The sequence below is a fragment of the Heteronotia binoei genome, chromosome 17, assembly GCF_032191835.1.
Source record: "Heteronotia binoei isolate CCM8104 ecotype False Entrance Well chromosome 17, APGP_CSIRO_Hbin_v1, whole genome shotgun sequence".
Taxonomy (NCBI): Eukaryota; Metazoa; Chordata; class Lepidosauria; order Squamata; family Gekkonidae; genus Heteronotia; species Heteronotia binoei.
This window is the reverse complement of record NC_083239.1, coordinates 52,934,109-52,951,018: the sequence shown is the minus strand read 5'-3', so window position 1 is coordinate 52,951,018 and position 16,910 is coordinate 52,934,109. Positions and strand designations below refer to the sequence as shown.

The 16,910-nt window shown below is 48.6% G+C and overlaps 2 protein-coding genes across 2 annotated transcripts; one reads left to right on the top strand and one right to left on the bottom strand.

The window, feature by feature from the left end:
* Window positions 1-2,147: 2,147 nt before the first annotated feature.
* Window positions 2,148-5,162, top strand: OVOL3 (ovo like zinc finger 3). Its single transcript, XM_060257783.1, has 2 exons — window positions 2,148-2,319; window positions 4,861-5,162. The coding sequence occupies exons 1-2, from the start codon at window positions 2,205-2,207 to the stop codon at window positions 5,160-5,162; spliced, it is 417 nt and encodes a 138-aa protein (XP_060113766.1). The 5' UTR covers window positions 2,148-2,204.
* A 2,163-nt stretch (window positions 5,163-7,325) lies between these two features.
* Window positions 7,326-15,648, bottom strand: POLR2I (RNA polymerase II subunit I). Its single transcript, XM_060257855.1, has 6 exons — window positions 15,450-15,648; window positions 12,673-12,727; window positions 10,252-10,325; window positions 9,335-9,409; window positions 9,012-9,063; window positions 7,326-7,514 (listed from the first exon to the last, which is right to left on the bottom strand). The coding sequence occupies exons 1-6, from the start codon at window positions 15,506-15,508 to the stop codon at window positions 7,452-7,454; spliced, it is 378 nt and encodes a 125-aa protein (XP_060113838.1). The 5' UTR covers window positions 15,509-15,648; the 3' UTR covers window positions 7,326-7,451.
* Between the last annotated feature and the right edge of the window lie 1,262 nt (window positions 15,649-16,910).

The window sequence follows — 16,910 nt, the reverse complement described above, 5'->3', positions numbered from 1 at the left end:
TTCTTTATGGGTATTACCTCATTCAATTAATGATCCAATATATTACTAAATTAAGTCATATTATCTATCTTATTGTAATCTTTTAAGAAAGAACAAAATATTATTAGGGTTTGTAGAATCTTTCGGGATCAAGTGCCGTGTTCTACTGGAGAAAGTTTTCCTTCCAGACGTTTCGTTCTCAGCTGCGGAGAACATCCTCAGTGGCGTTGCAGCCAGAGCAAGCGCTCAGACCTTCTTAGCTGCTGTGCGTTGAGTGAACAAAACTCAAGAAGAACAAAATATTTTCTCATACCCTCATTTTAACTATCATTCTTATCTCAGTAAATTAAAAGTAGCTGATAAACAAGTTATCCATTATCAAATATCACCAAGTGTCCTTTCACTCTCCAATGTTCTTCCACATAGTTCTGAAACATTTGCCATTCATTATTAAATTTTTCCATATCAAGTTCCTTTAGTGTTCTTGTTAAGTTGTCCATTTCACTCCAGTGCATAGTTTTCATAACCCAGTCCCATTTTTCTGGAATTTTATTTTGTTTCCACAACTGCGCATACAATGTCCAGGCAGCTGAAAGCATGTACCAAAGTAATGTTCTTTCTTGCTTCAGAAAATTTTCTATTTGTAATCCCAACAAAAAGATTTCTGGTGCCTTCTTCACTTTGTATCCCAAAATCTTTGACATTTCTTGCTGGATCATTTGCCAATATTGTACAGCCCTTTCACAAGTCCACCACATATGGTAGAAGGACCAGTCATGTTTTTTACATTTCCAGCATCAATCAGACATCTGATTGTTTTCGACAGTTTTTTTGGTGTCATATACCTTCTATACAACATTTTGTAACAATTTTCTTTTATGTTATTACGTGTCTATATTTTCATAGAGTTCTTCCACAAATATTCCCATGGTTCCATCTGAATTTCCTTGTTTATATTAATGGCCCACTTTATCATTTGAGATTTTACCACTTCATCTGTAGACCATTTCAGTAACAATTTATAATAATAATAACATTTTATATACTCTTGAGATTAATTTTACGTCCTCACCAAACAGCATTTTCTCCATTTCTGTTTCTTCTTGTCTTGTTCCTTCATTCCTAATATCCTGCTTCAGCAGACTTTTAATTTGTAACCATTGAAACCAATTAAATTTATAATCCAATTCTTCCACTGATTTTAATTCTGCTTTTCCTCCTTGTATTTTTAACAATTGTTTATATGGTAAGCATTTCTCTTCCTCAGTGTCCGAATATAACTTTATTACTTCCGTTGGCACAATCCACAGCGGTTTCCTCTCATCTCCATATTTTTGGTATTTCAACCAAGTTTTAAGCAAACTACTTCTTACATAATGTGAGAAAAAACCATCCATTTTACTTTTCCCATAGCACAAATATGCATGCCAACCAAAAACCTTTCCATGGCCTTCTAATGTTAATAATTTTCTGTTTAATAACACTATCCAATCCTTTATCCGTACCAAACAAACTGCATCATTTCATTTTCATTTTATTCGATTTATATCCTGCCCTCCCCACCGAGGCAACTCAGGGCAGCTCACAACATAAAATTCTAACAATAAGATTAATGAATATTAAAATACATTAAATAGTTTACAGCAGTTAAAACAAGAAAACGATCTATCAATGTGCTATCCTACAACCTTCCTTTGGGGTTTTTCAGGTACCGGTCAGTTATATGCCAACCGGAAGAGGACTGTCTTACAGGCCCTGTGGAACTGCCCAAGGTCCCGCAGGGCCCTCACCTCTAGCAAGGGGCTGTAATCAAAAAGGCCCTGTCCCTGGTTGACTTCAGACAGGCCTCCTTCGGCCCGGGGATTGTTAGTAGATTTTGAGAACCAGATCTAAGCACTCTCTGGGGAACATGTTGGGAGAGACGGTCCCTCAGGTAGGCAGGTCCTAGGCCATATAGGGCTTTAAAGGTAATAACCAGCACCTTGTACCGAACCCGGTATATTATTGGCAGCCAGTGCAGTCCCCGGAGCCCCGGCTGAATGTGCTCCCACCTGCTTTCACCTCGGGCCGGAGACTCCCTTTGCTCATGCTGCCCTGCCCGACACCCTGTTCCCCCACGGCTCCGAGTCCTTCGCCTTCACCCTGCCCCTTGTCTCCCACAGGGCTGGAGTTCCCAGGCCACCCTCCAGTGCACCGTCTGCAGCAAGCGCTTCCCCTTGCAGCGCATGCTGAGCCGCCACCTCAAGTGCCACAGCGCCGTCAAGAAGCACCTCTGCCCCTTCTGCTCCAAGGGCTTCAACGACACCTTCGACCTCAAGAGGCATCTCAGGACTCACACAGGTGGGAGAGAGAGAGAGAGCGCGCACCCTTCAGGCAGGGAGGGGAACAGAAGCTGAAGCGGGGTTCAGTACTGGGTCCCATCCTCTTTAACTTGTTCATTAATGATCTGGAGTTAGGAGTTAGCAGTGAAGTGGCCAAGTTTGCAGATGACACTAAATCGTTCAGGGCGGTGAGAACCAGAGAGGATTGTGAGGCACTCCAAAGGGATCTGTTGAGGCTGGGTGAGTGGGCGTCAACGTGGCAGATGTGGTTCAATGTGGCCAAGTGCAAAGTAATGCACATTGGGGCCAAGAATCCCAGCTACAAAATCAAGTTGATGGGGTGTGAACTGGCAGAGACTGACCAAGAGAGAGATCTTGGGGTCGTGGTAGATAACTCAAAGTGTCAAGACAGTGTGCGTTTGCAATAAAAAAAGGCCAACGCCATGCTGAGAATTATTAGGAAGGGAACTGAAAACAAATCAGCCAGTATCATAATGCTCCTGTATAAATCGAAGGTGCGGTCTCATCTGGAATACTGTGTACAATTCTGGTCACCGCACCTCAAAAAGGATATTATAGCATTGGAGAAAGTCCAGAAAAGGGCAACTAGAAGGATTAAAGGTTTGGCTCACTTTCCCTATGAAGAAAGGTTAAAACACTTGGGGCTCTTTAGCTTGGAGAAACGTCGACTGCGGGGTGACATGATAGAGGTTTACAAGATTATGCATGGGATGGAGAAAGTAGAGACAGAAGTACTTTTCTCCCTTTCTCACAATACAAGAACTCGTGGGCATTCAATGAAATTGCTGAGCAGTCAGGTTAAAATGGATAAAAGGAAGTACTTCTTTACCCAAAGGGTGATTAACATGTGAAATTCACTGCCACAGGAGGTGGTGGTGGCCACAAGCATAGCCAGCTTTAAGAGGGGATTGGATAAAAATATGGAGCAGAGGTCCATCAGTGGCTATTAGCCGGTGTGTGTGTGTATATATATGTGTGTGTGTGCGTATATGTATGTATGTATGTGTGTGTGTGTGTGTGTATACACACACATATTGGCCACTGTGTGACAGTGTTGGACTGGATGGTCCATTGGCCTGATCCAACATGACTTCTCTTATGTTCTTATGGGGGGGGGGGGGAGGGTGGTGGCTCCAAAACCTCTGGGGGCCTCTGCTGAGCTACTACACTCCAGCCTAGCAGGGATGCATTTGAAGCAAAATGAACAAATGAATTCAAAATATGCTTGCTAGGGCTGATCATAACAGTTGGATTGGGTCCAAACCCAAACCGCAATAGGGGCAAAGGCCCCGTCAACAGACAAACCCTTCCCCTACCTAGTGAGAGACCGGGGTGGGGGGAATCAATCATATGACACAAGTTTCTACTCTGTTGTATCATCTAAGTGGAAACGCTGGGGATCAAACCTGATTCCTTCTGCGGACAAAGCAGAGGTTCTTCTGCTTTGAGCCGCATCCCCTTCTGTCTTTTCTCTCACATCACTCACCTTTGTAGTTGTGGATTCCGGGGGGGAGGGGGGTCACCGTGTTGGTCTGAAGCAGGAGTGGTTAAGTAAGAACCACATAGAATAAGCATCAGATGTAGGTAGGAAGGAAGATGATAGACAGACAGTCAAGAAAAGCCATGTTGGATCAGGCCAATGGCCCATCCAGTCCAACACTCTGTGTCACACAGTGGCCAAAAAACCCAAGTGCCATCAGGAGGTCCACCAGTGGGGCCAGGACACTAGAAGCCCTCCCACTGTGCCCCCCCCCCCCCCAAGCACCAAGAATACGGTGCACCACTGCCCCAGACAGAGTTCCAACAATATGCTGTGGCTAAAAGCCACTGATGGACCTCTGCTCCATGTTTATCCAATCCCCTCTTGAAACTGGCTATGTTTGTAGCCACCGCCACCTCCTGTGGCAGTGAATTCCACATAATCACCCTTTGGGTGAAGGACTTTCTTTTATCCGTTCTAACCCGACTGCTCAGCAGTTTCACTGAATGCCCACGAGTTCTCGTATTGTGAGAAAGGGAGAAAAGGATTTCTCTACTTTCTCCATCCCATGCATTATCTTGTAAACCTCTATCATGTCACCCCGCAGTCGACGTTTCTCCAAGCTAAAGAGCCCCGAGCGTTTTAACCTTCCTTCATAGGGAAAGGGTTCCAACCCTTTAATCCTTCTAGTTGCCCTTTTCTGCACTTTTCCCAATGCTCTCTTTTAGATAGACAGACTGACTGAGGGGGAGAGAGGTAGAAAGAAAGCAACTTCAACGTTAAATGCATTCTCCAAGCTGCCACCTGCTTGGGGAAGTAATTTAAAGAGACAACCTCCTTCTCCAAGCCAGCCAACGGGGCGGGGGCAGCTTCGAGAGCTACAGAGTATGTGTTCAAGGGCCACGTGCGGCTCTCAAGCCAGTTTGGCCACCCCTGGTCTAAAGCAACAGAAACAATTTTGAATCCGGTGGCACCTTTCAGGCCGATGGTTCATTCTGGGCCGTAGCTTTTGTCTCTGTCTGGAAAAGATGACGGCCCCTTGTCTTGTCCTCGCCCCAGGCATCCGTCCCTACCGCTGCTGCGTCTGCGATAAGGCCTTCACCCAGCGCTGCTCCCTGGAGTCCCACCTGAAGAAGATCCACAGCGTCCAGCAGCACTACGCCTACCGCGAGCGCCGCTCCAAGCTCTTCGTGTGCGAGGAGTGCGGCTTCACCGCCAGCGCCGGCGAAGAGTACTACGGCCACGTGCGCCAGTGCCACCCCGCCGGCGGCCTTGTGGGCAAGGACTTCCAGCCGCCCCTGGCTTCGCCTGCCCTGCGCAGCGAGTTCCGCGTCTTCTATCCTTCTCCCTACTGTGGATGAGGAGACCTGCTGCTTCGAAATAAAAAAAAGCTTTGGACCCAGGGCCAAGGACAATTTAAAAAATCTTGGACAGGCTTCTCCAACACGGCAGCTTTTCAGAAAGTGGGCGGGGCCACCTTAAGGCCGTGTTCATTACGGGCTGGCCCTCCCTCAAATGAACGGGTTTCCACCGGAGGGCGAGGAAGACTGGTGTACGCATCCAGCAATCCTTAGTATGTGGCTCCGTTCCCACTTCAAGATTTCCTTCTTCTTGGGAGGTGTGGTGAAGGGAACTCTTCCACTTGGCCCCGCCTCCTGTGGCAGCCATTTTGCATTTGGCCCCGCCTCCTGTGGCAGCCATTGTGGGGCCTCAAAGCAGTGGGGATCCCAATCTAACGTAAGTGAACCAAGTCCCTGGAGCTGCTCTCTCGTTTTTTGGGGGGAGGGGGGGCAGAAGGCCCTATTAAGCCCTCCCACACTTCCACTGGGCACCTCCCCGTTTCGAAAGCACTTCTCCAGGGTCAAAGTGTAATTTTAAAGACACAATTTTTAGACGCTTACTTCATTTATATCCTGCCTTTTTCTCCAAAGCAGCTTCCCTCACCCTCTTCTCCTCCGCTTTATCCTCACCGCAGCAACCCCTGCGTAGGACTGGTCCCAGGTCACCCAGCAAGCTCCCATGGAAGAGCAGTGATTCGAACCCAGGTCCCCCCACAGTTCGACACTCTCGCCCCGACCTTTCTGAGCTGGTGGGCGACTTTGGGATTTTGGATAAAGGGGGGTGGGAACAACTGGCAGAGCCCCCCCCAAAAAAAGAAGCCCTAGGGCAGGGTCCAAGAGGAGCCGTTTTGAAAAATACATGAATTCGGAGTGAGAGAGAATAAAGCCAACACGGTGGTGGCAGCTGCCGCCTAAGTGAGGTTGTTTTAATCCACACTGCCAAATCAAATCCCCAGAGACCAATCAGAAGCTCTGCTGGGCAGGAGCCCCACCCATTTTCTAAAAACATTTGAGGGGTGCTAAGAAAGGCAAGCTGGAAGGGGTCCAGAGGACGGCGACGAAGATGGTGAGGGGTCTGGAGACCTATGAGGAAAGGTTGAAGGAGCTGGGGATGTTTAGCCTGGAGAGGAGGTGATAGGATCACCATCTTCAAGTACTTGAAGGGCTGTCCTGTAGAGGATGGTGTGGAATTGTTTTCTGTGGCCCTGGAAGGTAGGACCAGAACCAATGGGTGGAAATTAAATCAAGAGTTTCTGGCTCAACATGAGGAAGAGCTTCCTGGCCGTTAGAGCGATTCCTCAGTAGAACAGGCTTCCTCGGGAGGTGGTGGGCTCTCCTTCCTTGGGGGTCTTTAAACAGAGGCTAGAGGGCCATCTGACAGCAATGTGGATCCTGTGATTTTAGGGGGAGGAATTTGTGGGTTTCCTGCATTGCGCAGGGGGTTGGACTAGATGACCCTGGAGGTCCCTTCCAACTCTGTGATTCTAGGATTCTATCCTGTGAATTTAGGGGAAGGTGTTTGTGAGTTTCCTGCATTGTGCAGGGGGTTGGACTAGATGACCCTGGAGATCCCTTCCAACTCTGTGATTCTAGGATTCTATCCTGTGAATTTAGGGGGAGGGGTTTGTGAGTCTCCTGCATTGTGCAGGGGGTTGGACCAGATGACTCTGGAGGTCCCTTCCAACTCTGTGATTCTAGGATTCTATCCTGTGAATTTAGGGGAAGGCACTTGTGAGTTTCCTGCATTGCGCAGGGGGCTGGACTAGATGACCCTGGAGGTCCCTTCCACCTCTAGGAGTCTATGAAAGGTGCTGGTGGGCACAGCCACTCTAACCACTGCGCCACCCTGGCTGCCAAGTTCCTCTGGATGCCGAATGCCCAGGCCTGTGCAAAGACTGGGTTCCCTTTGTCGCCAGAGCAGTCTGGGGAAACGTTTGAGCCCCTTTCAGCTCACAAGACAGCAGGGCTCCCGCTTTCTTCCCTAGAGAGAGGCAGCGGTCAGCTCTTCTCCCTTGCAGTCACGCACCTTTCAGCCTGGGAAGAGAGATCCGCCCACCCCAAGTGCCCAGAGCCGCTCCTTTCCTTCTTCCTGGAGCCTGCTGGAATTATGCAAACCCGAAACCTGGCCAGACGTCAGTATCACGCACGCAAAAGGTCCTGGCAAAGGGGCCCACGATTTCCTCCTTTTTTAAAAAAATACCAAACCAGTTTTATTAACAGTCTCCGCCGCAGTTCACAGGGCCTCGCAGCACAGACGGGAACAAAGAGCGTTTCCGGTGAAGGAGGGGTGGGGCTTTGCCAACGAGCTCTTCACTCGGTCCAGCGGTGGCCGCAGTGGGGGGCTGTGCAAACGTAATAGAGCCTCATGGCGTCCTGAAAGACAGAGGGGGAGGAGGGAGGTTAGGATCGGCCCAGGGAATCCCCCCGTTTTGAACGGATCTTGCCAGAGAAGCAGGCGGAAGGCTCTGATGCTCGCCTGGCCTGCGGCTCCCCCTTTACAGGGCTGGGAAGCGAACAAAGCAGTAGACAAGTCCACCTTTAAGACCAACTAAGCTTTATTCCGAACGGAAGCTCTCGTACGCTCTCGAGCGGACTTCATCAGACAAAATGGGAATGGCAAGCAGCAATTCGTAATATAAGTGGGCAGTGTGGAATCGTGGGAATGTTTTTAGCAGATTAAAAGAATCACAAATAGGGATCTGTGTTTGTTAGTGTCAGGACAAAGCAGGGCTGAAACAACACTAAAGGGCGTTAAAAAGCAGACTTCTGTTGTAGGTGCGAAGTGCCATAAATCTTGGTAACATTCTGGCTTTGTTAGTTTAAATAGAGGGCATGGTTACTCAAGAGATTATAACATCCATATAGTTTGCCATAGGATGGGTTGGTATATGCAATATGCCAAAGGGCTGGGAAGCATACTGGTTTTGAGCTAAACAAACCCCACACTGGACTCCAGCGGAGTCCACGGGTGAACCGTAGGCAGCTAAAGCCAGCGGGAGACGAAGGAGTCGGCTACAACCGAGGCCTGCCCGCTGCAAGCCGCACCTGGAATGCCGTGGGTGGTTCTGGAGGTGGAGAGAATGGAGCAGGTGCAGAACCAGGCCTCCTATTCAGCAGGAGCTCACAGGATAAATGTAACAGGGATAAATGTAAAGTTCTGCATTTAGGTAGGAAAAATCCAATGCATGGTTATAGGATGCAGGAGACTTGTCTTAGCAGTAGTCTGTGCGAAAAGGATCTAGGGGTCTTAGTGGACCATCTGCTGAACATGAGTCAACAGTGTGATGCGGTGGCTAGCAAGGCAAATGAAATTCTGGGCTGCATCAACAGAAGTCTAGTGTCCAGATCACGTGATGTGATGATATCGCTTTACTCTGCTCTGGTAAGACCTCACCTGGAGTATTGTGTTCATTTTTGGACACCACATTTTAAGAAGGATCTAGACAAGCTGGAACGGGTTCAGAGGAGGGTGACAAAGATGGTGAGCGGTCTGGAGACCAAGTCCTGTGAGGAAAGACTGAAGGAGCTGGGGGTGTTTAGCCTGGAGAGGAGGCGGCTGAGAGGTGATATGATCACCATCTTCAAGTACTTGAAGGACTATCATGTAGAGGATGGTGTGGAATTGTCTTCTGTGGCCCCAGAAGGCAGGACCAGAACCAATGGGTTGAAATTAAATCAGAAGAGTTTCCAGCTCAACATTAGGAAGAACTTCCTAAGCTGATCCTGCATTGAGCAGGAGTTTGGACTAGATGGCCGCTACGGCCTTTCCGACTTGGATTCTATCCCATTCATGTTCGTGGCATTTCAGCGAGATGTCACCAGCAATATGAAGCTTTCGGGTGCCCCACCGTTAGCTGTGCTTCTCCTCACCTCTGCCCTTGCGCTGTGGGACTGGAAAAAGACCGCTTCCTTGTGGCCACACCTGAAAGGCAGACAACAGGAACCTAATCAGTGGAGAAGGGGATGGGGAGAAACCAAGAACCAAAAGAATTTAAAAAGAGTTCCAGATTGGGCTATGCTGAACAAGGTAGAGCAGAGGTGGCCAACAGTAGCTCTCCAGATGTCTTTTGTCTACAACTCCCATGAGCCCCAGCCATTGGCCATGCTTGCTGGGGATGATGGGAATTGTAGGCAAAAAAAAAACATTTGGAGAACTACTGTTGGCCACCCCTGAGATAGAGCAAAGAACTCACTTCTGACAGGGGTGGTCCTCCGTCCGGGGCAAAGTCGGGTCTTGGGACACATCGGCGATGATCTGGGTCAATTCGCTGAAAACAGTAAAAAAGGTAAAGGTGTGCAAGCACCAGTCGTTTCCGACTCTGAGGTGACGTCACATCACAACGTTTTCACAGCACTTTTTGACGGGGTGGTTTGCCCTTGCCTTCCTCACTTTCCCCCCAGTGAGCTGGGGACTCATTTGACCGACCTTGGAAGGACGGAAGACTGAGTCAACCTCAAACCGGCTACCTGAACCCAGCTTCCTGTGGGATCGAACTCAGGTCGTGAGCAGAGGGCTCCGACTGCAGTACTGCGTCACGGGGCTCTTATTGTATAATTATTTCATTATATATTAAAATGTAGTAATAAGAAGATGACGACATTGGATTCATATCCTGCCCTCCACTCCAAATCTCAGAGCAGCTCACAATCTCCTTTATCTTCTTCCCACACGACAGACACCCTGTAAGGTAAGGTGGGGCTGAGAGAGCTCTCCCAGAAGCTGCCCTTTCAAGGACAACTCTGAATGCTATGATTGCCCCAGAGCCATTCCAGAAGCTACAAGTAGAGGAGTGGGGAATCAAACTTGGTTTTCCCAGATATGACCGCGCACTTAACCACCACACCAAAACAAAGTGCACATTTGTATCATCCTGAAATCATCGCGCCCCATCCCCCAGATCCATGGAAAAATCGCCTTCCACAAAACTGGTCCTTGGTGCCAAAAAGGTTGGGGACCACTGCGATACACTACCCGGAACCTGTTGTGCAAACCTCAGCTTATTGTGGCAACTGAACACAGCCTCAAAAAACCTGGCGCTCGGCATGAAGCAAGCTCCTTTTCCCCAGGGGACTGTGACAACTCTGCCCAGCCTGCAGTGACAACACTCACTCGACTTCGTGGGTGATCTTGTTGACGTAGATGCAACTGTTGTCGGCTTCTTGCTGGTAGTCACAGTTCCGGCACTGGGGGGGAGGGGGAAGAAGGGAAGAAAAAGAAGGCTGTAATTAGATCCAGGCCCTGACCGAGATGCCCTGGCCTAGCCTGATCATGTCAGATCTCAGAAGCTAATCAGGGTTGGTTGGAAAACTGAGCTAAAACCAATAAAAGGGATTTTAACAGGGATAAATGTAAAGTTCTGCATTTAGGTAGGGAAAATCCAATGCACGGTTATAGGACGGTTGACAGATGGCACCCAAAGAGTGCTTGTGAATGGTTCCTCATCCTCTTGGAGAGGAGTGACAAGTGGAGTGCCTCAGGGATCTGTCCTGGGACCTGTATTGTTCAACATCTTTACCAATGATTTTGACGAAGGAATAGAGGGAATGCTTATTAAATTTGCAGATGATACTGAATTGGTAAGGGTTGCAAATGCAGAAGACGACAGAAACAGTTTACACAATGACCTTGACCTTGATACTGGCTGATTCGTTTTCAATTCCCTTCCTAATAATTCCCAGCAATCGCACACTGTCTTGACATTTTCAGTGAGTTATCTACCACGACCCCAAGATCTTTCTCTTGGTCAGTCTCTGCCAGTTCAACTTGTATTTGTAGCTGGGATTCTTGGCTCCAATGTGCATTACTTTGCACTTGGCCACACTGAACCTCATCTGCCACGTTGATGCCCACGCACCCAACCTCAACAGATCCTTTTGGAGTGCCTCACAATCCTCTCTGGTTCTCACCGCCCTGAACAATTTAGTGTCATCTGCAAACTTGGCCATTTCACTGCTTACTCTCAACTCCAAATCATTTATAAACAAGTTAAAGAGCTTGGGACCCAGTACTGAGCCCTGTGGCACTCCACTGCTTACCGTCCTCCACTGCGAAGACTGCCCATTTATACTCACTCTCTGCTTCCTATTAATTAGCCAGGACACTAGAAGCCTTCCCACTGTGCCCCCCCTTGAAGCTGTCTATGCTTGCAGCTGCCACCACCTCTTGTGGCAGTGAATTCCACGTGTTAATCACCCTTTGGGTGAAGAAGGACTTCCTTTTATCCGTTCTAACCCAACTGCTCAGCAATTTCATTGAATGCCCACGAGTTCTCATGTTGTGAGAAAGGGAGAAAAGTCCTTCTTTCTCTACCTTCCCTATCCCATGCATAATCTTGTAAACCTCTTATCATGTCGTTTCTCCAAGCTTAAGAGCCCCAAGCATCCTGTGTGAGGAGGGATGCTGGACTGGATGGACCCTCACTGGTCTGATCCAGCAGGGCGCTTCTGATATTCTTACCTTGAATTCCACCACAGGTGGCTACTAATGTTTAAAGCGGGGGTGTCAAACATGCAGCCTGGGGGCTGAATCAGGTCCCCAGAGGGCTCCTATCAGGTCTCCAAGCAACTGGCTGTCATTTGCTTCCTTCTCCCTCTCTCTTGCTTCCTTCTGCATCACAGCTTGCTTTGCCAGGCTTGCTCAATCGCACAGGAGCTACAGAGCAAAACCTCTCTTTTCTCCATTGGCTGAGGCTTCTCTCTTGGGAGGAAGGGGGGGAGGCAGATCTTGTTTTTCCAGCCTCTCTCAATCACACAGCAGAGCTACTGAGCCAAGCCTCTCTTCCTTCTATCGGCTGAGGCTCCCCCTCCCAGTCCCCTGGAGAAGGAAAGGAAGAGTCAGAGCTTCCTTTGCCCTGTTACCAGGATCCCATGGGAGAGATACAAAGAAAGCACCTTTAAGACCAATGAGTTATAACGTTTGAAGTTTTAATAAAATATTATTTAATTGTGTTTGTCTGTGCCCTTTGTAAAGTTTATAACTATGCTATGTAATCTTAAATAGGTACACACATTGCCCGGCCCAACATGGGCCAGCCCAACCCAACGTGGCCCGGCCCGGCCCAACCCAACATGGCCCGGCCCAACCCAACCCAACATGGCCCGGCCCAACCCAACCCAACATGGCCCGGCCCAGCCCAACCCAACCCAACATGACCTGGCCCAACCCAACATGGCCCGGCCCAACCCAACATGGCCCTGCCCAACCCAACCCAACCCAACATGGCCAGGCCCAACCCAACCCAACCCAGCCCAGCCCAACAAGGTCTCATTTATATCAGATCTGGCCCTCATAACAGAACTGGTTATGGCCTGGTTTAAAGAGTAACGAAGACCGATGGCGGATAGGCTACTGGGTGGCTACAGGTCATGAGAGCCAGAACTCCGTATTCAGGAACAGTCTACCTCCAGCTGCCAGAGGCTAGGTATGCATGGTACCATCTCTCTGCCAAGAAGGCTCCTGAAGTCCCGGGCCACCATCCCCAAAAGAGAGCCTTAAGTGGGCACACCAGCTCTTTGGCCATTCCATACTCACAGCATACAGAAGGATTCTGTTCTCTTTGTCTTCCTTGGGATACAGCATGTTGTTGCTGTTAAGAGACCGAGAAACGACAGATCAGCTTCCCACACGTCCAGTGATGGGGGACACGGCAAGATTTGTGACTCAAAGGTCAAGCAGTAGAAAACGTTCCAGCTTCTGACTCCAGAACTGCTTTGAAAATGTGCTCTTTCACGAGGTCCAACCTGTTAGGGGACTTATTTCAAAAGCGTGTATGTCGCTTCGGTCATTTAAACCTCCCGATACTTTGCCTTATCAAAAGGCCTGGGAAAGAGATCTTGGAATTACTTTTACCAGTGGGGATTGGAGAGAAATCTAGTCTTCGTCGTTATTTTCTACAAAGTCCCTTAATATTAGAGCTCAAGTGTTTAAAGTTTTGCCTAGGTGGTATCTGACGCCTGCCCAGTTATCGCACTCCACTCCCAATGTTTTCAGGTCTCTGTGTTGGAGAGGATGTGGTCATATGCGGTGGACACGTCCACTGATTTCTATTTTGGTCACAGGTCATTACGGAAAATTTTTATATTATGGGAGTAGGGATTCCATTATCCCCTCAAATTTGCCTCCTAAACGTTTGGGATGATTTTAGGCTTTCTGAATTAAAGGAGGAGTTGATTTCTTTGCTGCTCAACGTGGCTAAATATGCTACTGCATTACACTGGAGACAGAATTCAACTCCTTCATTGGTGGCTTGGTTAAGCAAATGCTGGAAGTATTTTGTTTAGAAGGGAAGCATACTCCACATCAAAGGTCAACTATTTTAGCAAAGCGAACCGCTTTTCTGGATTATTTTTCTTGTGGGAATTTTGGTTCAACTGCATATAATATACAGGCCTGGCATTGATTTGTTTTCAACCTGATTTTGCACTGTTTGTAGTTCATTTGGATGTTTACTGGATCATAATTTTGATTATTGTTTAAACTATGATCCTGAATGTTAAATCTGTTTATTGAAATAAACTTATTTTTATTTTATTTTTTAAAAAACAGTAACATGTCAGAATGTGAGGATGCCTGTTAATTATTCTATCACTAATAAACTTGGGCCTTCTTTTTGACCCAGGTTTATTAGCAATAGAATAATTAAAAGGCTTTCTCACATTCTGACAAATTACTGTTTTATGGTTTCCCACCCTAATTCATCCCAGATCAAAGGTTTTCTGAATGTGTTAATTTTACTATTCTGCTATTGGTTTTTAACTTTGTACCACCTGGCATTCCAAACCCCACCAGCTATATGTGGCTCTGCTTACTGTCCCTCATTCCTCATCTGAAGAAGTGGGCAGGCCCACGAAAGCTTCCGTCCTGAATAAAAACTGGTTGGTCTTAAAGGTGAAACTTGACTCCTGCTTTGTTCAGCTGCTTCAGACCAACACAGCTGCCCGCTTGGATCTAACTTTAATGCCAGTAGCTCACAAACTAGAATTTCTGCTCACAAGACTCCGTAGCTTAGAGGGAACATTAGTTGGTGGGCACCGCGGCATCCGCAGGCACCGCATTAGGGACCCCTGATCTACAGAACCCCACAGGGAACCTCTATGTATTAAGGCAGTTGTGACTGGATGACTGGGGAAGGCAAGGGCAAACCACCCCGTCAAAAGTCTGCCGTGAAAACGTGAAAGCAACATCACCCCGGAGTCGGAAACAACTGCTGCTTGCACAAGGGACTACCTTTACCTTTTTATGGTGGTTAATAGCCCCGTGGCGCAGAGTGGTAAAGCTGCAGTACTGCAGTCGGAGCCCTCTGCTCACAACCTGAGTTCGATCCCAGCAGAAGCTGGTTTCAGGTAGCTGGCTCAGGGTGACTCAGCCTTCCATCCTTCCAAGGTCGGTCAAAGGAGTCCCCAGCTTGCTGGGGGGAAAGTGGAGATGACTGGGGAAGGCAATGGCAAACCAGCCCGTAAAAAGTCTGCCGTGAAAACGTTGCAAAAGCAACGTCACCCCCCGAGTCAGAAACGACTGGTGCTTGCACAGTGGACTACCTTGACCTTTTTTTAATTGGGGGAAGAACTCAAGCCCCCCCCCCTCCACATTGGTAGTCATACAAAAACAAGGCGCCCCTCCCCCTCCAACGTTTTATTTTCCTCTGCGAAGGCCAGTCTGGAAGAAGAAAAGGCGACCCACGGGGGAGTAGGGTTGCCAAGTCCAATTGAAGAAATATCTGGGGGAGGAGTCGAGAGACTTTGGGGGCGGAGCCAGGAGACATTGGGGGTGGAGCCAGGAGCAAGGGTGTGACAAGCACTGTTGAACTCCAAAGGGGGTTCTGGCCATCGCATTTAAAGGGACAGCACGCCTTTTAAATGCCTTCTCTCCATTGGAAATAATGGAGGATAGGGGCACCTTCTTTGGGGGCTCACAGAATTGGACCCCCGGGTCCAATCCTTTTGAAACTTGGAGGGTCTTTTGAGGAGAGGTGTTGGATGCTGTGCTGCAAATTTGGTGCCTCTACCTCAAAAAGCAGCCTCCCGAGAGCCCCAGGTACCCACGATCAATTCTCCATTATACCCTATGGGAATCGGTCTCCATAGGAAACAATGGAGTGCCCAGCAGACATTCGCCTCCCCGCTGCTTTCTGAGGACCCTGAAGCGGGGGGAGGGCCTCCAAACCAGGGGATCCCCTGTCCCCACCTGGGGATTGGCAACCTAGGGGGGAGATGTTTTGGGGAACGAAGCCCCATAATGGAGGGAACCGGAGCGAAGGGGGTTGTGGACGGGGAGGGAAGAGCCATCCCCCCCACTCCGTGCAGCCTCACCATTCCTGGCAGAAACGGATCCCCACGAAGCCCGGCTCATAGGCCCCTTCCGACTCCATGGCAACCGCCCAGTCGCGGGAGGGCGCACGCGCGGAACGCAACGGCGCCGGGACTCCCAAAACAGCGCACGCGCAAAACTAGCCACGGCGCTCGAGGGAATCTTTCTTTTCCTCAGACTGCGCAGGCGCACCTCCCGGTTGCTAGGGGGCCGGGTTTTCTTTGCCTAAGGAAGCCGTTAGGAGTCATAACGATGTGAAACGCGTTCACGCCCCGCCCAGTTCCGAAGCAGCCTGAAAAACTATTCCTTTTTCTCTCTTATTTTTGCGTGAGATCCAGAATCTATGTAGGCCTTTTGGCCATCCATACACGCCAAGCAGGTTACAGCCCCACCCTGCTTTTTGTCCCCGGTAGCTTGCATAGGTTTGCCAACCTCCAGGTGGTAAAACGACGGGAAAACAGGGTGAGGTTGGTAGCTTGGAAAGAACTGCGTAAAATACAAAATTATTATTCACAAAGCTCCTAATGCAAAACGCTGATCGATATCATTCTATTTAAATCAGTATTAACATTGAATCTTGCAACTGATTCGTCAATGACTCAGTAATCAATAATAATATTGCGAACAGCATCTTGGCAAGACAAACAATTCACCATATTGGAATTGATTATTGAGTCATTGACAAATCAGTCGCATTGATAAATCAGTCATGCTACTCAGAGCAAAGGTTTGCTCAATTGGTTAATTTTACTATTCTGTCATTGCACCATTTTACATTCTAAACCACAGCCTACCAGATCATTTTAGGTCACTATCATTGATTCTTAAATCTGTACCATGTTTTATTCATAGCCACCAGCTCTGTATGGCTCTGCTCAGCTATGTATGGCTTTGCTCCAGGGTTGCCAATCCCCAGGTGAGGGCAGGGGATCCCCCGGTTTAGAGGCCCTCCCCCCGCTTCAGGGTCGTCAGAAAGCGGGGGGGGGGGGGAGGGGAGGGAAATGTCTGCTGGGAACTCTATTATTCCCTATGGAGATTTATTCCCATAGAAAATCATGGAGAATTGATCCGCGGGTATCTGGGGCTCTGGGGGGGGCTGTTTTGGGGGGTAGAGGCACCAAATTTTCAGTATAGCATCTAGTGCCTCTCCCCAAAATACCCCCCAAGTTTCAAAAAGTTTGGACCAGGGGGTCCAATTCTATGAGCCCCAAAAGAAGGTGCCCCTATCCTTCATTATTTCCTATGGAAGGAAGGCATTGAAAAGGTATGTGATCTCTTTAAATGTGATGGCCAGAACTCCCTTTGGAGTTCAATTATGCTTGTCACAGCCTTGCTTCTGGCTCCGCCCCCAATGTCTCCTGGCTCCGCCCCCAAAGTCCCCAGATATTTCTTGAATTGGATTTGGCAACCCTATGCAGCGCCCACTTCGTGCCAGAAAAGCACAAAAGCTTCCGAGAGACTCG